Here is a 24,338-nt window from a genome sequence, read left to right on the forward strand (position 1 = left end):
CTTTGACCATCTGCAAACTAAAAATTGACTTGAGGTTTTTTTTCCTAGTCATTGGGAATGTAGAGCAATGTTTCTTGCATAGACCTTTTAATCATGCATGTTATCAGGAGAATAGATGTTTGTTTCTGTTTTGAAAATGACTCTGAACGTTTATTTACATTGCAGTCTCTGTGGCTGAAAAGACTTAAGTAAACTTTACAAGTATTATCCTTCTAAGATCATTTTAATTTTAGTTGAGTGCAGAGGGCTTTTATAACAAATGTGGAGAAATTTTTGGAGGGCTGTGATTTTTCCAGTATTAAACATGCGTGCGTTACTCTTGCAGTTTATTTTCTCATTGTGTATGTATATATAGGTTTTCTCTGCAGCACGATTTCTCTTCTGATAATGCCCTTTAGGGTACAACTAGTTATCAGTAACCAAATGTATCTTAATCATTATGGCCGCTTCTGCTTTTCATTAACAAAGGTTACACATATGTTAGCATATAGTTTCTTTGCACCCACTATTGATGTCTGAATCATTTGTCACAGGAGAGAGTGTGCTGATGAGATTCTTAGTTTGTGTGTTTTTAAACTTTTTTGAGCGAGGGAAGGAAAAGCTCCATGCATTTCATCGCTGACTGCAGCTTTCTTTCAGATTACGTTCATTGGTCTGTTTGTATACAATATGAAAAGTGATCTGGAGTAATTGTGCTGTATTTATGTTTATCCGCCATTCTTTAATTAAATAAAAAGGAAAACCATAATGTTCCCTTGTAAGAACAAAACAAACCCCAATAATAATATTATTATTAACTTATTAGACTTTCTGATTGAGTACCCATTAGCCAAACTATGATAAAAAGCTTTCTATGGTTAGATCATGTCCTCTTACCATGGCAATCCTCCAAGGCAGGTCCTTCCTTCCATTAGTGTCTTTTTAGAGGTAAGCATTGTGTCTTAGAAAGATTAACCTGCTTGTCCAAGATCACACAGTTATTTAGGGACATGGCTAGGGCTCCAACCCAGACCTATGACTGGGAACAAATGCTCTTAACCACTATGCTATACTGTTTCATCCCAATTTGGTCAACTTTCCCAACATAGATGATCTACTGCTTATCATTATTTCAAACACATTTTAAAATACCTCTTAGTCTCCTAATCATCATATCTTAATATCTTCAGGGGTCGCACAGGAGGAAAAATTAAGCAAGCAAAATCGGCGAGGGTTAAGACAAAATGGTAATTCCCTGATTTCACTCAACAATTAGGTACTAAACAGATAAATATGAGCTACACACAATGCGTGTACTTACTGTGCCACAGTTTACGATCCCAATGAGCATTTCCATATGTGATCTTGAAATTTAGTATTGGAAGGGCAGCCATTCTTGCCTGGATGCTTTGGAAAGGCCAATACGCCAATCACACTGGATGGACCCTTCACTTCCTCATTAGCCAGTCTCGATAGACATTTTACATTAGCATTGTCATTTATATTAGTCTGTCCCATTTTACTGTCCGATGGTAAAATAATTCAATTTGCTGTTCTTATCATTTGTGTCTGTTTTTTTCTGAGTTTTCCCAGGTAACATCCAATTACACAGGATATAATTCTTTCTCTTCCCCACAGTATTAATGACCAAGGTAGAATCATCAGGCTATAAGATAATTTCAGCAGGCAGAATAAGAGTAAAGAATAAGAATGAATGCTGACAAATAACAGAAGCACCCTCGCTTACAACTTAAATTCTGTATCAGGGCATTTATTCCACATGCAAGTTCAAGAGGTAATTATCACCTACATGTAAAGCAAGACATGTTAAATTAGGGCACAGGGTTCAAATAAAAATCACAGCAGAAACACCTAACCATTTCCATGAACCATAGTCCTCTCTGTTTACATATTTTCTTTCAAAAGAATGGTACAACTTACTAATTGCTAAATTTGTAATAGCCGCTGTGGTGATTTTACCTCCAATATTTACTGAAGTGATTCCAAATGATAATGAGTATCGGCACAATTTTCATTTTTAAAAAGAGTAAAATACTTCAGAAAAAAATGAACCCAATGAAGATTAATTTTAAATTTAAAAAAAGATGGAGTTATAAGAACATGAAACGACAGGGGTGATTTTAATTGAAAAATAAGAACTTGTAATATTCTAATCATTTTTCTTTATTTAACTGAATTATACTGTTAGGTTTTCATTGTAAATTGTAATATTAATGAAAATTAAAAAAACAAAAAAAATTTAAAAAAAAGAAAATCAACCATCTTCAATTTTTTAAAAAAAATGTGTGGAGAAAATTAAACATAAAACCTAAAAATTATTTTTAAAAAACAGATATTTTTATAATTTTTCCTTAAAGAATACTTACGCTTGATCAATTTTAGCTTGGATAGCCTTCCATGTAAGAATTAGAGAATATCAAAATTTATGATAGACAAAAGAAGTCTTTCCAGGTGTTCAGTTCTCCAATTTGAATTATGATCAATAATAGAGGGCAGAACAAATTATACTACAAATTGACATTACAGATGCTTATTCAGAATCTCTAAATCTAATGGATCTGATTTTGAAAGGGATTAAAAACCTCTTCATGCCTCAGACTCAGGGGTTACAGCCAGATTACCTGGGTTAGACTCCCGTTTTACTATGCCCTCGCTAGAATGACCTAGTACAATGTCCTTAATCTTCCTGACCCTTAGTTTCCTCATCTGTAGAATGGGTTTGATAATAGTACCTACCTAAGAAGACTGTTGTAAAGATGAATTTAGCAAAGGTACAGTGCTTAACTCAGAGCCTGGCACATGGAGGGTGAAGATATGTTGTTTAATAGGATCAGTATTACATTACTATGAAAAATTAATCTGATACTAGCATTACTTTACCCTCTCTTCTAGGAACTCTTGGAATCATATACCTTTCTTCTCAGTAGAATGAGATCAAAGGAGAGCTCTAAATGTATACAACAAAGCCACCTTCGAACGACGTCTTCTGTCTTCCAGTGTCATATAGTTACCTACTGATGGGAAGAAGAATGCTGAGAGCATGGTTCTAAGCACTCACACATCATCTTGTTTCCTAACTCCCAGCCCTCTAAGTGGGTAGCACCAATAACCTCCATTTTCATAAAAGAGGAAATTTCAGTGCAGAGGAGTTTAGTAGTCACTGAAGATCTGACAACTCTATGAGGATAATACCACCATAGTCCTATTCTGCCGACAGGGAAATGGAGGCTTAGCGAAGTTACAGAACTAGTACAAGATCACAGGGCCACTAACTGGTGAGGATGCAATTCAGATCAAGGCAGTATGACTCACTGCTGACCTGATTGTGCCACATCAAACAGCCCTGGCTTCGGGGGAGAGGACAGCAGGGCTGGTTCTGGTGTTATAATCTGTTTCTCCATATTCCCCAGCTCTTTGCCCTTTATTAGGGTACACTAATACACCTAGTACAACTAGACTTAAATTTACAGCCACCCACACACACATGAACACACACACTAACTCACACACAAACACACACACACGAACACACACACACACACACATACACCTTCATACCGTGGTACCACCCCTACATATACTTTTCTCACTTAATTCTCCTACTTCTGAATATATCTTTGAATTTTCATTTAAGAAAATGATTATTATTTTAGCTCTAATTTTCCTTACATCAACAATAACTTTTACACTCTTTACTAATTGAAAACTAATCTTTTTCTGGTATACATTTTCAAACATTTAGAATATACTATACCGCGAGGATTGTTTAGAAGCAAGTCTCTAACACTGATACCAAGGAGAAAGTCAATGAAAGAGCTTATAAATTGATATTAATCTTAAGAGGGTATTTGTCAGAAAAGTGGGAGTAGCCACATTAACTTCAGAAGAAGTCAGAAGAAACTAGATACCGTAATTCTATGAAGTGAATTTTCTGCTTCTCTTTCCTCTCGTCTCCCCAGAGCTGAAATCCCTTTAATAGAGAGGGCGTTGTCTCAAACTGCTGATTTTACTCAGTCATTAGGGTATAAAAAAAAAAGATTAAAAGATGGAAAGACTAAAAGTAGGCTGAAGAATATAAGAAATGATAGCATCAGCATAACTATTATGGTGCCCACTTACTTCCCCCTTAAAATGTTCTTTTTGACCATACCACAATTCAACATGCATGGGAATTTGATTTTTATAAATTTTATTAGAATAATAAAAAATAATACATACAGATAACCATAGGATACACACACAGGAATTTAAAGGTAAATTTTATACTTTTCAATATGAAACAAAGTACATATCTCATGGAGATATATTTCTAGAAACACCATGAAACAATAGAGTAATTGCCTTGAAAATGAAAAGTATAGGAACATATTATAGGAATTACCAAATAATAAAAAGGTACAACTCCATTACATGTAGCATAAAATACAGGTATTGGAGAAAGTGTTTCTCCACTTTTTGACCCGAAATAACAATGGTCATATGAAATCTACTCGTCATTCAGAATTTTTCTAGATATATACAGTATATACAGACCTTGAAGAGAAAAGTTAGAAATATTTTTCTTCTTTGTGTATAATGACTTTATCTTAAATGTGATCTCTAAATGTAAAGTAACACTCTATGGTAATATCAGAATTTTGCTAATATGTATTCTCCTTTGATATCTGTTGGTTTCAAATTCAGATATCTTTGCAAAGAACAAGTTCCTGCAAAATGTGAAATGGACAGGAAAGAGGTGAAAAATTGATTTTGCAATGTGTAACACTCAATCTGCTGATTTTCATATATTTTTTACATACTGCTATGAAGTCATGTCTTCGACAATCCTTTGAACACCATGTATTGAGAGACTGAGTCATACATATCTAAGTCAGCAGCATGGCCATGGTTCTATTACAAATTTAGCTCAGGAACTAAAAAGCCTGCCAGACTCACTCTCATAAACGGTTGGATTTCATTAAAAACCATCTCCACCATCCAAAAAAGAGAGGGTCCCTTGATGGAATCAGAGATTGGAAATGAAGGATCACGTACATTTTGTTTAATATCTGGATTAAGATTCAGGTTGTTCCTAATGTTCTCCACCATGTTTTAATAAAACCTGAAAGCTTTTTCTTAGGTGTGAAGGAAACAATCCCTTTTTACTTTATTTCACTTTTTAAACCTTTTGAGAGAGGATAAAATGTGATCATTTCAGTTTTATAATATCATGGAATGAAAAGGAAAGCATTACCTAGAATGGAGTGCAAACTTTAAAAATGTGGCTGGTCCTCAGAACTTCAATATGATTAAATAAATTCATACTAATATATTGCACAGGCCTAGTGCATTAGGGCTAACAAAGCACTTTCACATTTCCTTCTTTATCTTTTAGCAAGTAATTCACGGGGGAGAGGCAGATAAGATGGGTATTATTATCTCCACATTTTAAGGGTGAGTGCTTGAGAAGTAGAGAGAGCAGTGATCTGTAAAGAATGTCACAACCACGCAGCAGTATACCCGGACGAAACAGCACTCTTCCAAAGTCTACCGTAGCATCTCCAACAACATGCTTTTGAATTACATGCACCCTCTGCCCAACAGGGTAATTTTTAAAATGTATCTTTCACCCTTGAGTATTTCAAATGAGCATTTCCAAATAACACTAATTATGTCTTCCAAACAGTGCTGTTACAATGGGAGCAAAGCATCTGGAGTAAATGAGTTTTTCTACGTTAAAAAAAAACAAAACCAAACCCACAAAAGTATGTGGGTGTGTATACATGGAAGCATGTGAGCCTTTATCCACAGGCAGTGCTTAAAATCATAAGAATGTCTCTATCAAAAATCGGATGTATGTAATATGTAAATTCCTTTGGTGTATCAAGTAAATATTAAGGCATTTCAGATCCCCTAAAAGGATTTACTGGGTTTGTTTTTTTATTATATTCATATTTTACCTATGTAGAAAGTTAAAAATACAGAGTTGGAAAAAAACATGCATAATCACTGCATTTCATGAAAGCACTTTTTTTGTAACCAATGAACTTTCCGATAAATAATAATAAAAAAAAGTGACTATCACCACAGGGTGTTTACAATAAAGAACAGTACTGTAGAGATATAACTTGACACAGGGTGGGCATTGGAGATGGCTGATGTACAACCTCTTGCATCCGTATCTGTCAAAGATGATAAAGAGCTCATTAATAAGGACTGTATCAATTTAAGTAACTAACTTAACTACCACAAGTTAACATTAGCCTTCATGTTATGTAACAATGTAGTATAGATTATTTGCCAAGAGTATCTCTAAACACTCTTATATACTTAAGTTTTCTTAAGGGATTCTGGGCTTTGTTCATCTAGTATTATTTAACTTCAATTGAAAGTGGAAAAACAACTTCATCATTTTGAAAACAATTATACTCCATTACAGACATTTTTGAGATAATTCAATGGTTTAATTATAGAAAGCTTCATTGGAGAAGGGTTAGGAAATATGTTTGTTTCTCTTCTGTACATTTTTAGATAAGTTATTATGTATAATATAAAATATCATCTTAAAAAAGCAATCAATAAAAGCTCCATTTTCCTATAGTTGGCCTTTGTCTGCACCAATCTTTGCAAACTCAACAAGAAGGCAGATGTCAGACGGAAAGGCTACTCTTGACTCAGCGACCCTCAAATGCTAACATCTGTCTGTTCCTGCGAAAGCACAGAACCTACTCCTTTCAACAGTTCCACTTTGGCCATATTGTAATTTTACCTCTGAACCTTGAGCTATCTTAGGAACAAGATAGCAGGTCTTAATTAAAAACCTAAATAATAATAATAATAAGCTTAAATTAATTCCTGGTTTTGCTCTATTGAAGCACATACAGTTTTAAAAATGTCTGTAGTCCTAAATGGTTTTTACATATTTTTATGTTGCAGAACTCAGTTCTGAGATAAATATTTCCCATTTTCTCCATTTAGTTACTTGTTTGCTTTGATCTAAGTATTGCAGTCTTTATGATTTCATGAAGAGATACAATTCCTCCAAGTTTCCACATCTCCCTTTCTCTTTACTTGCTAATGATGTCCCTCATTTTGTTTTCCAAGATTACAAATAAGGGTTTTAATCTTGAATGCCCAAGATTATAGATTAGGCCAACCTCAATGAAAAGAAACAGGGAGCAAAGTAATTTAGGTTACTAAGAACCGCAGAATAGCATGGCTTCTGCAGTACTTAAATTGAGGCCACAAAACTCCACCCTTGAGATTTAAAAGAAAAAATTTCTTCTAACACGGTCACTGGTAAAATACGTATGAAAAGTCTGTTTCCCTGAACTCTAAAAGTACAATTTCTATAATACAATAGGCTTCATTTGGATTTTGAAAAGAAAAGCAAGTATGAAACTCCACTGAAATCAGAAACTAAGAATTTTTTTTAAAAAGTGTCTTTTGGTTTGGCCAAATGGGTTCTGACCTTAATTTAACAATGCTAAATTTTCTACTTGGTAAAGAACTGATAAGATTCATCTATAATTTCTCAGAGGCAAACAACTGGAATATTAAAGATCTTAAAAACACTTTGTGGGTTCAACGTCACCCTTGAGACATGCTTAAGGAATTCTGTTTTATGACAATCCAAAGGCAAATTTATGCATAGCTCAGAATGAGAAAAAAATCAAATTAATAAAATTTGCTAAATATTTCTCAATGTTTTTTCTGTTATTCTGTTCTTATCGTTCTTATTTTGCACCACTCGTGAGGAATTCCTCCTGCCGTCATCTCTCATATTCCAAGACCTTCTCAGCATTCAGATGAAAGAAGCGGTAGGAACACAAAGAGTGGAGAGGGAGGCACCGACTGACTCTCTCTTGGGGGCTCATAACTGATGCCGGGAATTAAGGAGATGTTGACGTCGACCAACTTACTGGTTATTCTTGGAATCCTGATCTGTTCGCTACTGGTCCCATCCCCGCCATCCGTTGTGGCCTTAACTTCAATAATGTAGTCCTCCTTAATGGGCAGCAGAAGTTCGGCTGAAGTTTTGTTTGTGTTTAGCACTTGCACATTATTTTGGCTGCTAGTCCTATAGAAAACCTAAAATGCATGAACAAACACATTGATTTTTTTATAGTGCCCTCTTTTATTTTTTTCATAAACGTATTACTCTGATGTTACTTCATTTATATTGCTTGTTTTCCATACCCACTAAAATACAGGCTGCATTCATAGCTCTGTCACCTTAGACTAGGGATCAGCACGTGGTAGAATCATCAGTGCTCAAAATGAAGGAGGTGGGGAAGAAAAAGTTCTTCTATGAAAAGTTCAGCTGCTTGGGTATTTGTGAGGATGGAGAGATGGGGGCAAGGTCCTACTGTATAGATCTTGAACAGGAGACCAAAGAATCAGAGCCAATGCTATTAGTTGTTTTTTAAGTAGTATATGGGTGAGCGTCAGAAATAGGAAACTAACATAATGAACAACTTACCAACATTTGGCCTAAAATTCCCCCGTGAACAGAATCATGTCACTTAAATTTATATTTAAGAAATCAGATGTTTTGGAAAAATACCCTTTTCATAAACAGCTTGACATCTGTATGTCAGAAGTAGTTTATAAAGATCACACATCAACATTTAGAAAAACTGTTCAAATCTAGCTTCCTTTGAAAAGTACTGCCAGAGGTAGGAAAAGAAAGCATTGCAAATGACACAACTTACTTTGTACCCGGTTACTTCTGATTCATTCTCCATGGCTTTCACTTGCTCCCAATTAAGTAACACTTTCGTGTCTGTAGCATTCCAAACAACGTTTCCTGGTGGCTGACTGGGAGCTTGAAATGCAAAAGGAGAAATTAAAATAGATTTGAGCATGGAGTGATATCTTACGTAGAACAGATAAATGACAGTCATAGGAGGCAGCCAAAGGAGAGCAGAATCTCTTTGGTAACACGTAGTGTATAAGGAGAATCAGAGAAGATAACAGAGCAGCTAAATTTCCTTTTACAAAGGCATTTCCATAACATTGTGAGACAATCGCTTTATCATATTCATCATACACTTCAGGGCATTTCTCACTTGTGGACATGGTCTCCTGGAAAACTTGTTGATAGTGGAGATAAAGAAATTCTTTTATCCACCACTAGAGGGATGCTTGTGATGGGCTAGGAAAGGCAGGCAGTGTGTCCTGTCTGACACATCCAGAGGCTGAGAGAAATTGCCAGCTGAGCAGATTAGGGTTGCAGGAAATGAAGTGTGGATGATTTTAAAACCATCCATGTATGATGAGATGAGCAAAATAGGAGGCAATCAAAGATAAGGATTACCTAGATTTATTCCCAAGAAGTAATAGCTATACACATGAAAAACTGCAGCACAGAGTCTCTATTTTACCTTCGTTTTCCAAGTTTAAATCAATTTTTGAGAAAAATAAGGCAAAACAATGAAACGTTAATGAGAGCTCCATTAGATAATTAATGCAACTCTCTGAGGTTTAAAAACTTGGATTCATAATTTAGCTCCCTCTCATGAACACTAGATGCCGGCCGGGGGAAGGCGGTTTGATAGCATTTGTCAAGAGCAACATAGGACACTGAAAATTCAGTTTCTTGTCAATCACAAAACAGCAAACATAATATTATCCATTTGGCAACATCACAACTGCCCAAAACAGTGTTGAAATATGTTGTACTTGTGGATTTAGCCACAGAATGTGATTTGGTTAACTGAATTTGTCATGGGAAAATGAAATAAAAGATTGGCTAGGCTGAGAAATTTCTCAACATCACTGACTCATGCCATGAGGGAGAGACGGCTGGACTTACAGATGGGAAGAGGGCTCAGATACAGTCATGTGACTAATGACGCCAAACAAGATTGTACTCCCTGCAGGTATTCTGGCTTACTGTCTGCTCTTTAACACAATTCTACATTGCCTTTAAAATTTGTGATCTGGTATTAACAGTGAGCTTAGGTCAGCTCAGAGCACTCTTAAGCTGCAATGCTTAGATAACAAAACATAGATATGGCAGTGACTTAGGGCTGAAATACTAATGACTGTGTTTTGCGGGGCTCCATCCAAATGCTATGAACGCACGATTGTTAGAACAGTTTCCCAAAGTCTGTGATTTCCTGTGGCCTGGCGGCACCATAAAAGGACAGGTTCCATTTGAGGCAGCTCAGATAACGTGCTTCAGCATGGTGTGTCCTGCCGAGAGGTGTGTGCTTGTAGATTATAGAAAACTTGAGTTGATTTTGGTTGAATCACTTATTCCAACACTAGCCTTGCAAAAAAATTAACTGCAAGGTTAAAACTTGGGCTTATTTTGTATGAGTCCGAAGACAGATGAGAGTTCAGCCTGAATTGAATATTTTTTGAATGGACAAAAAGATAAAAAAAAACAGGAAATGGGAAAGGGGAAAAAAATAAAAGTTTTGTTCTGGGTCTGATCACTCTTATTTTCCATATCGGTGTTTCCAAGCCTCAGATAGTCACGTCCCGTTTTCATCATTTTTGCTATTTTTTAAAAAATGAACTTGACTTAAACATCAACTTTAGCCTTGTCCTAAACACTAATATGCACACAGTCATGAGCCTTGGTATGCTTGTTACATTCCTACGGTACTCTATATAATAAATGAAGCATTATTAAATTTTCAAAAATATTTGTGGACTATTCTAAAATCATTTTTTATCGCTACTGGTAAGAATAACATCTTCTGGAAAATCCTAGATCAGATAAACTTTCCTTCCAAATTTAAAATCCTATTATTGTTAGCAACTAATGCCTATTAAAACCTATAATATGTTAGGCAAGGTAGAATGTGGTTTTATATAATATAATTTACTTAATCCTCATTACACTGCATTATAATAAAGCCCATTTTGCTACATGGGTAATCTGGACCCAGAAAGTTTAAAAAGAAGATTGTACATTCATGTTCATAGCAGCATCATTCACAGCAGACAAAAGGTTGAATCAACCCAAGTGTCCATCAACAGGTGAATAATCAAAATAATCAAAATAATCAAAATACTAAGGAATACTATTCAGCCTTAAATAGGAAGGAAATTCTGACACATGCAACAACCTGGATGAACCTTGGGGAAATTATGCAAAGTGAAATAAGCCAGTCACAAAAAAGACAAATTTTTTGTAGGATTCCACATATACAAGGTAGCCAGAGTAGTCAATCCATGGAGACAGAACGTAGAATGGTGGTTGCCAGGGGTGGGGGACGGGACAATGGGAGATGCTGTTTCATGGGTACAGAGTTTCAGTTTTGTAAAGTGAAAAGAGTTCTGGAGATCGGCTGCACAATAACCAAGCCCAACACTAAGGAACTGTACATTTAAAAATAGGTAAGATGGAAATTTTATGTCATGTGTATTTTTATCACAATTAAAAATTAAAAGATTAAAGACCTAAATGTAAGGCCAGAAACTATCAAACTCTTAGAGGGAAACATACGCAGAACACTCTATGACATAAATCACAGCAAGATCCTTTTTGACCCACCTCCTAGAGAAATGGAAATAAAAACAAAAATAAACAAATGGGACCTAATGAAACTTCAAAGCTTTTGCACAGCAAAGGAAACCACAAACAAGACCAAAAGACAACCCTCAGAATGGGAGAAAATATTTGCAAATGAAGCAACTGACAAAGGATTAATTTCCAAAATTTACAAGCAGCTCATGCAGCTCAATAACAAAAAACAACCCAATCCAAAAATGGGCAGAAGGCCTAAATAGACATTTCTCCAAAGAAGATATACAGACTGCCAACAAACACATGAAAGAATGCTCAATATCATTAATCATTAGAGAAATGCAAATCAAAACTACAATGAGATATCATCTCACACCAGTCAGAATGGCCATCATCAAAAAATCTAGAAACAATAAATGATGGAGAGGGTGTGGAGAAAAGGGAACACTCCTGCACTACTGGTGGGAATGTGAATTGGTACAGCCACTATGGAGAACAGTATGGAGGTTCCTTAAAAAACTACAAATAGAACTACCATATGACCCAGCAATCCCACTACTGGGCATATACCCTGAGAAAAGCATAATTCAAAAAGGGTCATGTACAAAAATGGCCATTGCAGCTCTATTTACGATAGCCCGGAGATGGAGACAACCTAAGTGCCCATCATCGGATGAATGGATAAAGAAGATGTGGCACATATATACAATGGAGTATTACTCAGCCATAAAAAGAAACGAAATTGAGCTATTTGTAATGAGGTGGATAGACCTAGAGTCTGTCATACAGAGTGAAGTAAGTCAGAAAGAGAAAGACAAATACCGTATGCTAACACATATATATGGAATTTAAGAAAAAAAAAGGTCATGAAGAACCTAGGGGTAAGACAGGAATAAAGACACAGACCTACTGGAGAACGGACTTGAGGATATGGGGAGGGGGAAGGGTGAGCTGTGACAAAGCGAGAGGGAGGCATGGACATATATATACTACCAAACATAAGGTAGATAGCTAGTGGGAAGCACCCGCATAGCACAGGGATATCAGCTCGGTGCTTTGTGACCGCCTGGAGGGGTGGGATAGGGAGGGTGGGAGGGAGGGAGACGCAAGAGGGAAGAGATATGGGAACATATGTATATGTATAACTGATTCACTTTGTTATAAAGCAGAAACTAACACATCATTGTAAAGCGATTATACCCCAATAAAGATGTTAAAAAAATAAATAAAAGCAAAGCACTTGCTAAGATGCACAGCTGGTAAGAGGTATCATGTGGATTCAAATCAGTTCCCGTTAATTCCAAAGTCTATGCCTCCCCTATTATGTTGTGGTAACTATCTGTGACTTTAGTTAACTCTTGAACCATTGACAAATGATTTGTCAATGATGTAAAAATGAATATTAAACATGTTCATCTCAAAATATACTCAATTTTCACTTTCTAGGACTGCTTTTCCTGACTTCTCAGACTAACCGTAAAATGGGGCCTCTTTTCATATACCAGGTTCCCTTTCTTCATCATTTTCAGCAAAGGAACATTTTACATTTAATTGTGGTTTTATGTTTATTATCCAATTTTCCTACTAATTCATAAGTTCCTTGCAGACAAAATGTCCTATATGGTCTCTGACATCGATAGGCCCATATGCTAGTTTTTATTCACTAGCCTAACGTCTTGTTAAAGGTAGATACCAAATTAGATTTTGTATGTAATTGACTGCTATTTTAATGCAAGAAACACAACCCAAGGATTAAGAAAACGCTTCTCTAGTGTTATCAAAAAATAAGTTTGATTTACTCCCTACGTGTCCCTAAGGGATGAGTCATGCAATGACAAAGTAACGCTGAATGGGGAAAGATTCAGAACAAGTATCAGTAGCAATTCACCATGGTGTCAGCGGGGTAACATGTGGCTGGTCACAGTTCTCAAATGTGGCAGCTCAGAATTTAGAATGAATTTTCTAGCTCCATGGTTTTGAAAGTCCTCCAAGACACATCCCAATAAATGCATAAATTTCACAAAGACAAAACTGGGACATTAACACTGACCATCAGCTTGAGAGCTTGAATATGGCTGATTATATTGAGGCTAAGACGATAAGGAACAAAACACAAAGAAAGAACAGAATAAGAAAGACAGCAAAACAACTAGTGTATTCATTCAATACTTAAATGATGTATTTACTAAATATTTATGTTTTAAGTGTTAAGGGAAACATGCATAAAGAGGTGACAACATCTCGAGTAGATTTTGAAAGATGAATGTGAGTTTCACATGTAGAGGTTGGGGGGTGGTAACCCAGGCAGAGGGATGACACACGCCAAGGCACAGAGGCAGGAACTAGCATAGTGCCGTAGGGAGCTCAGTTCTGACGGGTTACAGGTAGGGATGATGGGAAGGAACTGCAAAGGCAGTTGGAGAGACAGGTAGCAGCCATATGCTAAAGAGTCTAGAAGGCCAAAGGAACGAGAAAAGGAATTTTGGGGGGCAGGCAATGGGCAGGGCACTGAAGAAGGATCAGATCTGTGATCAGATCGGGTCTGTGCTTTCACAGATCTTTGTGGGGACAGAGGGAGAAGATGGAGAATCTTGGTGGGAGCTCTGTAGGGAGTGCACTGCAGCACTTTGTCTAAAAGATAATAAAGCTTCATGTGCAAGTGATGGCAGTAGAGTTGGAGGGATGGAACAGACCTGGAATTTGCGAATAGGTCCTGATGATGGAGGTCACATGGGTGGTGGTAACAAGAAGGCAGGCTAATTCTAGCTCGGCAGCCCGGGTGAATGACACGCATCTTGGGGAACAACGTTTCTATCCAGAATTCCCTTTCAGTCACTACGGAATTAATAAGCATTTCGCATGTGTCAGGGATTCTCCCGAGTACAGTAAGCACAGAGATAAAGATATTCTCTGACTTCTAATCATGGACCACATTAGTGGTTCCCAGAGACCAGTACTTGTACAAATACGATGGTTTTAGGTGGATGACATTTTTAATTGTTTTAATTGTTAATTGATTCATAGATATAATTCTTTTGGATGAGGCCAATATTGGTACATCAGTGGTAATATACTTTACACACATAGATTAAAATTAGGTTCTAAATAACGACACAAAAAATAGGGTGTTACACAAACATAAATAACTCAGATGCTTTCAGTAGCATACAGATGTCTGGTAAACACCCCAAAAAACACAGTCATAATTCAAACTGACTCTGACCTAAGGATATATTTACAGTAAATAACTCATCTTAAACTAAGTGATCAAGAACAGAATATCACTCTATTAATAACAGTCATCAACACTCTGGTTAGCTCACTGCAAAACTTATTTCTAGGTACACATTTTTGGCAAATCAAGTATGTTTATTTTTGCTATTCATTGTAGTTTTAAGTTGTAAACTTTTCTCTAAGTAACTGCTTTGCTTTCATTTTTATGGGAAGAAAATTAAAACTACTATCTTGTAAGGAGAGAGTATTAGTCGTGTTCTGTTTATAGCAATGATACAAAGCCTTTTAAAATAAATATATTTAAGTATTAAATACATTAGGGAAATAATAATCCAGGTTGTTGAGTATGTGGCTAAAATCTTGCAAGGATCATTCAGTGACTGGAGATTGCAAAACACTGGGCAAGTTATGAGTAAAGTAAAGTTTGATTATTGTATGATCCAAACTTCCCTTTAGTATCTTTATCCCTACTTTTGGTTTCCATCCTTACCAACCTTCAGTTACCTCATATTAAGCCTTAAATGCCCTTCTTTTCTATCTTACTAATGTCAAACTTCAAATATTAATTCTTTCCTTCCACAAACTCTCTATAAAAACGATTTACCCTTGTGCACCAACAAACAGCAAGCTTGCACCACCACAGACAAGGTCTACCTAATATACTTAAGGCTTAATGTACTAGAAGCAATGTGGCCACTTACAACTCACCTGTATTGATTTTAGTCCCTTAACCTAGCAGAAGCCACAGAGTCTCAACTGCAAAAGAAGGAAAACAGCTGGTAGAGCTGTTGCTGGATTAAAAAACACAAGATAGTGAAATGTCTATAACTGTAAAGCTTCACATCAGAGGTTGCAACCTGAAACTTCAGCTAGATCCACCTTGCACACATTTTCTGCCTAACCCAAATACTGTATTTTAATTTTGTTTAGTTACCAACATTTAGAACTTGGGAGCTTTCATTTATGTTCCAGATTTCTGGTTTCTTGTGCAAAACTAGACGATCAGGAACACTGGTCCTACGATGATGGATAGAAAGCATGGGATGGAGCAACAAGAGACTGCCCCACATACCCACCAATGCTCATTTAAACCTGCCTGGCCATTGAAGGCACTTGACTTTATTACTCCTCTTTTTTTTTTTTCTTTTTTTTTTTTTGCGGTACGCGGGCCTCTCACTGTTGTGGCCTCTCCTATTGCAGAGCACAGGCTCCGGACACGCAGGCTCAGCGGCCATGGCTCACGGGCCCAGCCGTTCCGCGGCATGTGGGATCTTCCCAGACCGGGGCACGAACCCATGTTCCCTGCATCGGCAGGCGGACTCTCAACCACTGCGCCACCAGGGAAGCCCTTACTCCTCTTTTTAAATAAAGAGTCATTTGGGGTAGTTTTTACATATTTTGAGGATATTTTATTGACATATTTATATAAGTAATCTATCTGGATGGAATAAATTACCTTGTTATTTCTGTAAAGGCTTGAGGCTGTAGATGCTGAGGGAAGGGATATGAAGGAGGAAGGTGCAGACAGTAAAGGCAGATGAAAGAACAACTCGTGGACCCCTAGGGATCTCTCAGGACCTGTGATTTATTCTTAGATCCTCTGGAAACATTTTTAAATGGTCCTTATTATTGGCTGGTAGGATTGACTGTATTATTGTTTAAAAATACTTTGGGGTAGATTATTTGGGGTGTATTATTATTTAGTCTTTGCATGTCTTCTGTCCTTCATCCTCCAAGGAAAGATTATGCTTCCCTGCCTCACTCTCACTGACATTCAGCCTGGCCATGGGACTTGTGGTCCCATGCCTTTAGGAAGACATACTTCCCCGTCTCACTGGCATCTCACAGACATCAGGTTTTGTTATATGGCTTGTTTCAGCCAGTGGAATGTAAGCGAAAGTGAAATGACAGCTTTAAAAGCAACTGAAGAGCATGGTTCACCATTTTCCCTTTGCCATGAGACCAGCATGGCCCAGAGAGTGGCTGCTTCTTCAGTCAGGATTCTGAAGTGAAGATGCAATTGATCAGATCTGAATCGCACCTATGATGGACATGTAGTATGAATGAGAAAGAAACACTTGTAGCTTAAAGCCTCTAGGTTTGGGAGTTTTGGATACTCTACCCATACGAGCCCAATCTGACTAATACAGCTATTAAACAGTAGCCTAAGCTTCAATGTAACACAATGAAATTTTGTAAAGGCATTGAGTCACATACTGAAGTGGAAATGGGCAGGAGAGAGTTGACAGCATATCTTTTAGGACTTCCAGTTTCACTTTTCATGTTCTATGACGTTGGAAGCCCAACCCAGAAGGCTGGCTGAGTTCCACATCTTATGAGAATTAACTAGATATATGGTCTACATTTTGAAATTTTTTGTAAATCATATCTCAACTTTCATATCCTGTAGATTTTTCCTCTGTCAACTCAACTTCTAGTGTGTTGACAGTACACTAAAATAGAAACAAATGATAAAAACTAATTTAATTCTAGTAGAAAAGTGGCATATCACTAGATATATAGCACAACACTAATTGACAGGCTGTACCATTATTTCAATAATTTCAAATGGTATGTGACAAGAATAATAGTATGTCGAAGGCTTTTATTATTATTGCCATTCTTTTAGCACCTATCCTGACATCCTCCGTGTATGTGATTATCAGGCTCCTCAACAACAGCCCCATAGATTTTACTAAATCTATAGCCACTTGACTGCTACTAGGTGATTACCACAAGGGTGCTGAATGGAGGAAGCTGGGAATATAAGACGTGTCTACCAACAGGAAAATGGCTAAACTGTGGTGCATTATCACAATGGAATGTTACACACACACTAACATATTTATGAAAATTATTAATGACCTGGGGAAAATTCTGATACCAGGTAACTAAATATATGGCATAACCTCCACTTTCTAAGAGAAACATTTTATAGAACGTAAGTCTGGAAAGAAAGATCAACAATACTAACAATGGTCTTTCTGAGGGATGGGATTATGGGTGATGATTTTCCCCTAATTTCAGCAGTGAATACATTTTCCTTTACATATAAAAAGTAGAGGTTGTTAAAATAAAGAATGTTACTGTCCAGAATTTTCAGTAGTGATATCTTCACAGTGCTGAGAGTGAAGTTGGCATTGACTTTCAAAACATGGAATTTTAAGATATTTGCCGTGACTTAATTATGTAAAACTCAACAGATGTCTTGACTACCTGATGGTAATGAGCTGACTTACATGATAAGTGGTAGCTTGAAGGTACACTTTCCACTTGGACTTCACTTGAGTTAAACATCAACATTTGTCATGAAACAGCTTAAATATTTGACACTGTGTAGAAAACAAGTTACCAAAAGCCACTTTTTCCCAAATAATGAGATATACTTGTCTTGACATCATTGAAGTTATTATAAATTAATTTATCATAAGAGATTGACTCAATTTTAAAAAACAAGACAAAAACACGTGCTTCTTAACACATCTAAAACTCAGAAAAGACCTTACTTGGGGTCTAATCTAGAATGTCAGGGAAGAAAGCCTTTCTTCATTTTAAATGAATGGGAATTCCTGTGACCAAAATCTCTCCTTCTTCGGATAATAACAACATGAAAATTTGTAGCCTATAATCAGAACGTTTACAAGCTTCTAGAGAATTCATGGGCAAGGTGGACAAAAGTACCAAAGCTCCTACAAACTAAAGTTCATAACATTTATACATTTGGCCAAAGTATTTGTTTCTATACTAGCTGAAACTTCCTAATTGGATTCTGATTAAATTCAATATTATATTGCTATCTTGCTTCAGAGCTTACAAAATCAGACATCACTTTCTTGAAGTCCACAGACAGGAAAAGAAAACCCTTCTAAATCTGAAGAATGTGCATTATTAGTAAACAGTGTATTCTAATGTTGTATGTGTGATTTGTGGCGTATCATACACAAACACGAGTGGGTGACATATATCTGTGGTATGTGACACACAGAAAAGCCAACAAATAACATTTAGTCACCTAGGGAGGAATTAATTCCCTTTTAGTCTTCCCATTAGTTTCAAGAGAAAGCTGGATTTGGGGGCTACTAGCTCTTTCATATGCCTTCAGTGCTAACATCACAAACAAAGAGGAAGCAGGTTCAGTTGTCTGAATAGGCAAGACCACGTTGCTAATATTTAAAATGGAGAACAGCTTATTTTTTCATTATATTTACTATTATTGGCATTGTTCATTGTTTAATTATTACTTTGTTAACATCTACTTATGGCAATGATACTGGTTTTCATACTCAGGAAATTAGTTTCCATTTTCTTTAGGTTTATATAAGTAAAAATGGTAAGTTAGTTTTTAAGAAAAAATACTAGGTACACATTAGCAGAAAAGGCCCACAGAAATGGCAAAAATTGAGAAGGCAGATCACCATCTAAAATTTGGGAAACCTTGTACTGATATGTACCTGACTCTTAACTTAGAGTGGATGATTATATAATGAAATCGTACCTTTGAAAACTTGAAAACTTCTACATTAGGTGTTTGAGGCAGAAATATTCATTTTATCAAAAACCTCTGAGATATTGACTCACATTGTTTCAGGGCTTGTTTTATTCACATTTCCTTTTCATTTCCTGAGGACACACTTAATTGGTTTCCTTAAATTCAGACAATTAATTTTGGCTCAACCTACATGGATGAACATTCCACTTGGAAATGCAAACACTCAAGTGATAAACTGATTTCACCATGTAATATCACTATTTTCTCAAGTAGATACTCATGTATAATCATTGGTGAAGGCACTAAAAATAGGATTCTCTTGTTCTAGGGGAGAATCTGGGCAAGTAATGCAGGCCAGGCCAATCTAGCGTTTCCACCTACTTGCCACAAAACTTGGCTCTAGAAGAGCCAAGACCCCTCCTTGGCTCTGAGTGGAGGGATGAGGAAGGAGCTGGCCCTCTTCCCAGCATGCTTAGTTGACAGGAATAGGCTTTGAGGTGCTTAATGGCAATACTGTTACTCTGAAGAGGGGACCTGGTGAGAATGACGCCATCATGGAACAGAGCCAAGAGATGAAGACATTCTTGATTGTTTAATAAATACTTACAGGGCACCAACTGTGATTACTGAGACACTGAAGATAGAGCTCTGGGGATAGAGTAATGAGGAAAACAGGCAAAATCTCTGCCCTGAAGGAGTCTGGCCTTCAGTCAAAGCAGGCTGGTGAGACAACAATAAAATAATTACGAACATGCATGGGTGGTGGCTCTAAGTGCGATGCCCAAGAATAAAGCAGCAAAGGAGACAGGGAGTGTCGGGAACTGAGGGGCTGTACTTTTACATATGGCGGTCAGGTGGCACTGAGGTTACATGTGAGCATGGGGGAGAGTCCCACTTGGGCATCTGGAGGAACAGCCTTCGGGGGAGAGGGAACAGCAAATGCAGAGCCCCTGAAAGGAAGGTGGAAGGAGCGGGTAGAAAATAGTACGAAATGAGTCTAAGTAGGATTTCAGGATGGACTGTAAAGGCCTTGTTGGGCATTTTAAGGATTTAGCATTTATCTGCAGTGGGATGGGAAGTGATTGGAAGGTTCTGAGCAGCGAAGCAACATCATCACTACCACTCTGGCCTAAGGGAGACAAAGGCAGATGGGCTGAATGATAAAGGGTCGCTGCCCTGATCCATGTGAGGGTTGTACCAACTTGTACCAGGGCGACTGCCGTGAATGCCTTAAGAAGCGGCAGATTCTTGCAGCAGGCAGATTCTGGACCAGGTGCAGGGTATAAGAGAAACAGAAGAGTTGAGGATGACCCCCAAATTTTTGTGGCTGAGCGACTGCAATAACGGGATTGAATTTACCAAGATGGGGAATATTGATAGGGTAGAAGGGCCAGGTTTTAAATGGGGTGGATGATTTAAAGAACTTAGTTTTAGAAATAATCAATTTGAGATGTTAGGTGATCGTTGAGGATGTTGAGTGCTAAATTTATCCATACTGAAAGCCACGATTACCACTTGACTTTTCAGTCATTCAAAGCAGAATATTTGCCCTCCACATTCTTTCTTGCAATCTCCGAACATAAACTTCTCAGTATGTTTCCTTTTAGAAGCCGTTCCATTTCGTCATTTATATGCTATCTGCAATTTTTCCTCATCAGTGCCTTTAGATAAAAGATGTTCGTAAGAGTTAGCTCTCTTTGGGTTGCAAGTAACAAAAATCCATCTTTGATTACTTAAAGAGGCTAATTAGTGTTTAACTTAGAAATGCTTTAAAAAAACACAAGTATTTGGATATCAAGAATTAAGTGTGTAATGGAAGCTACAGTCCTTAACCTGAGAATCCTTGTATTATTTACATTAATCAAAAATATCACCCAAGATCTGTATGGATGTAAAGCCTCGCATACAGAATTCTATGATGACAAGTACATGAAACTTGCACATTTTAAGTAAGATGGTGAAGGACTCCAGTAAGTGTTCTGAACTCACCATGTTCAGTCAAGAGGAAGTATATGGGATTAATAATAGTACTTCAGGCTGGCCTGCTTCTTTAGATCTCATTCATCCATCTAGCTACCCACTAAACATTTAATGAGTGGCTCCCAGTGCCAGGCTGGGCACTGGGGCTGGGTGAACAGACACAGAGGGACTCTTTCCCCATAAAGTTTACAATCCAGAGGGGAAGACAGATAGCAAGCAAAGACTCAAAGATGTTATCTTCGTTCTTTATGCCTGAAGCATGACAATAATTCTCTTCATAGTGATAATCACAAAAGCCTTATTAAAATTTGTAACTAGGACTTGAAGCTAACACCGTGTCAAACGTTAGTATAACTATTAAGAGCTGCCAGTAAAATAATATTAGAAATAGTTTTCAAAGATTGTCTTACTTGTATTCTGGTACATTAGAAAAATTATGAATGTAAAATTTAAAACTTAACGATGGTCTTTATACACAATCTTAGAATAGTTAGGGATTTTAATTATCTCTATGAATTTCCCACTCAAAGTAGGAAACCTTTCTTTAATAACACCTACAGCCCCACATGCAGACTCCAGTTAAACTGGGGCGATAGGAATGTATCATTTGCAGGGGGGATTTTGTTCAATTACTGGAATTCCCATGAGACTCCAGGTCCATGAGCACAGAAGTCCTGTCTATCGTTGATCACCTTACCTGCTTCCTAAACACAGAGTAAAAACCCAATAAATACCGGTGTTATATACGGCATGAACATTCGAATTATATGGTTGAAAAAGAGGCTAGTACAGCGGTTAAGACTATGTCTGGGTTTGTATGGCTCTCTTGCTACTTACTCTGTGATCTCAGTAAAGTTATATAACCTCTATGTGCTTCCACATCGTCTCTAAAGTGAGACTACTAATAGTTTCCAAGTCACGGTGTTGCTGTGAGAATTAAGAATCAATACATGAAACATACTTAGAACAGAGACTGGAAATTGCTCTGTAAGTGTTAGTCATTAAAATCATAATCACCATCATTACTGTAACCTGCAAATTCCTACTTTAGATTGGGTATTTATATGCTATCTTTAAATTTTAAAGGGTTGTGCTTTTTTATAATTCTATTTCACTCACTGTACATTACCATGAAATTCCTATTGATTTATAATCAATCTCTTCCTTCTGTCTAACCAATTCACTAAGCTCTTCACTGATTTCATGATGATGTCACACAGTCTTTTACAATCATAATTTCTTAGCAAGTAATCACATCAATTATTAAGTCGGAGGAAAGAGCCAGATAACCTTGTATGCATGCATCAGTGCAATCAGAATTTTTGATTGATGCTGTGCTTTGAACATATAATAATTATGTATATTTAAATCGTACTAATTCAGAAGTGCTACTGGGAATACCAAATATATTTAGCGAAAAGTTCTAAACGCAGAATATATTCAGTTTATTGGCAAACCGACACGCTCCTTGGTCTAGCCCCAACCATGTGTTCTAAGAGATGGAGTCAGGCTTCGCCTAATAATTAGTGAAGGATAATTAATTACCACATTAGTTGGTTGCTTGTAAATATATGCTACTTAAAGGGATTAAAATGTTTGGTTGCTAAACTTTCTCTCCAAATTCTCTTTTCAATAGATAATACAAAGGTAAAAATATGAACTTTCCTGATCAAATGAACACTGGTTAATGAAAATCCATAGTAGAATTGTGTTTTATATATATTTTAACTTACCCATAAATAACACTAGTAATAAAATTAGATTTTATACTATTGTTGTTCTTAGCAATTTTAGCCAGCCAACGTACGTTCTCACGAAAGTTTGGGAATTATATACGGAAACAGAAATGCATTAATGAAATTGGCAGTCAAACACAATAACTGTCTCATTCCCATATAGGGCCAGTTAACAAAACACTTTTACTGGGTTAATTAATTTTGAAAATAAATTAAGAAGAAAAATAAATTAAGAAGAAAAAATTACTGCACCATTGTTTTAAAATTAAAGTCAATCCTGTCATGCCCACATTCCTCATCTTTCAAAAAGAAGTAAAAACGACACCTACCTCATGTGGTAGGTATGAAGTTTAGGTGTGGGAATACATGTAAAGCATGTGAACATAAAATGTTCTAATTGCTATTAGCTACGATGATGATGACAAGAGTAATTCAAATGGTTGCATTGTGAGAAAGTAACAATACAATACAATAACTAAATATATACTGGTGTTATCAGTTTCATGGAAATATATGTGAAAGACTACAAAATTGCAAATCACTGATTTTTCTGTAGCCTAATTTAAAGCCAGGTTAATATATAGCTCATAATTGGTGCCTGTGAATGTATCTGTGAATACACAGCTAACAAAGATTCAGCTTTGAAGGCAACACTGACTGACATCTCTGGTCAGATTTTTTAAAATATCCATGTATTCATGTGAAGCAACATCTTTGGCTGGTAACCTTTTATTGTACATTGCCCTCTTTTGAATAAGTAGGAAAGAAAAGAAGAAAAACATCACTCTTGATTCTTTGGCCTGAACTTTAAGTTATTCATGCTTATCAAAAATCCTCAAGCTTTGGAGAACTAAAAATACATGAAATAAACCAATTAGCTTGATCACATTTTAAAAGAAAAGTGGACGGACGTGACTAAACAGCCCACTCTAAAATTTTTCAAAAGATGCACATTCATTTTCACAGGGGGTTTCTAACTGAAGATTTAGGGGTATCAGGAAGACATGTATGTGTGCCTCTGAGTTTACAAGGGATTGGAGTTGGGTTTCCATCATTCATTGGGCTTACTGACTTGTGTTGTCCATCTAAAATGATAAAGAAGGCTACCATTTTAAATGCAAAGTATTTTTTTGACGTTAAAAAAATCACAAGATACATACGAGTTTTCTTGGTGGTTGCATTAACTGTGGCACTGAAGGGACCGGTACCAGCGCTGTTGAAAGCCCGGACAGCCGTGTAATATTCCAAGTTGCTCTTCAAGCCATGGAGTCTGGCCGATGTCACATTTCCTGACACTTTCAGTTTGCTCGATGATCCCTCTTCTCCATTATTCCAATACCGCACCTGGTGGACAGAAAACATAAAAGATGAGAAGGACTGACAAAACAGCATCCTTTAAATTAAGTGATTTTTATTAAAATGGGCACTGTAATTT

The 24,338-nt window shown here is 36.7% G+C and overlaps 1 protein-coding gene across 1 annotated transcript in view; it reads right to left on the minus strand.

Moving 5' to 3' along the window:
• Positions 1-6,060: 6,060 nt before the first annotated feature.
• CNTN3 (contactin 3) overlaps positions 6,061-24,338 on the minus strand; it is a gene marked incomplete at both ends in the record, with an annotated part of 237,636 nt that continues 219,358 nt past the window's right edge. Inside the window, 4 exons of the mRNA XM_082663614.1 lie at positions 6,061-6,161; positions 7,902-8,070; positions 8,694-8,806; positions 24,064-24,247. Coding sequence (XP_082519740.1) covers positions 6,061-6,161; positions 7,902-8,070; positions 8,694-8,806; positions 24,064-24,247 — 567 coding nt within the window. The remainder of the gene's footprint in view (positions 6,162-7,901; positions 8,071-8,693; positions 8,807-24,063; positions 24,248-24,338) is intronic.

The sequence above is a fragment of the Grampus griseus genome (genome assembly GCF_964374135.1).
Source record: "Grampus griseus genome assembly, chromosome: 10".
Classification (NCBI taxonomy): Eukaryota; Metazoa; Chordata; class Mammalia; order Artiodactyla; family Delphinidae; genus Grampus; species Grampus griseus.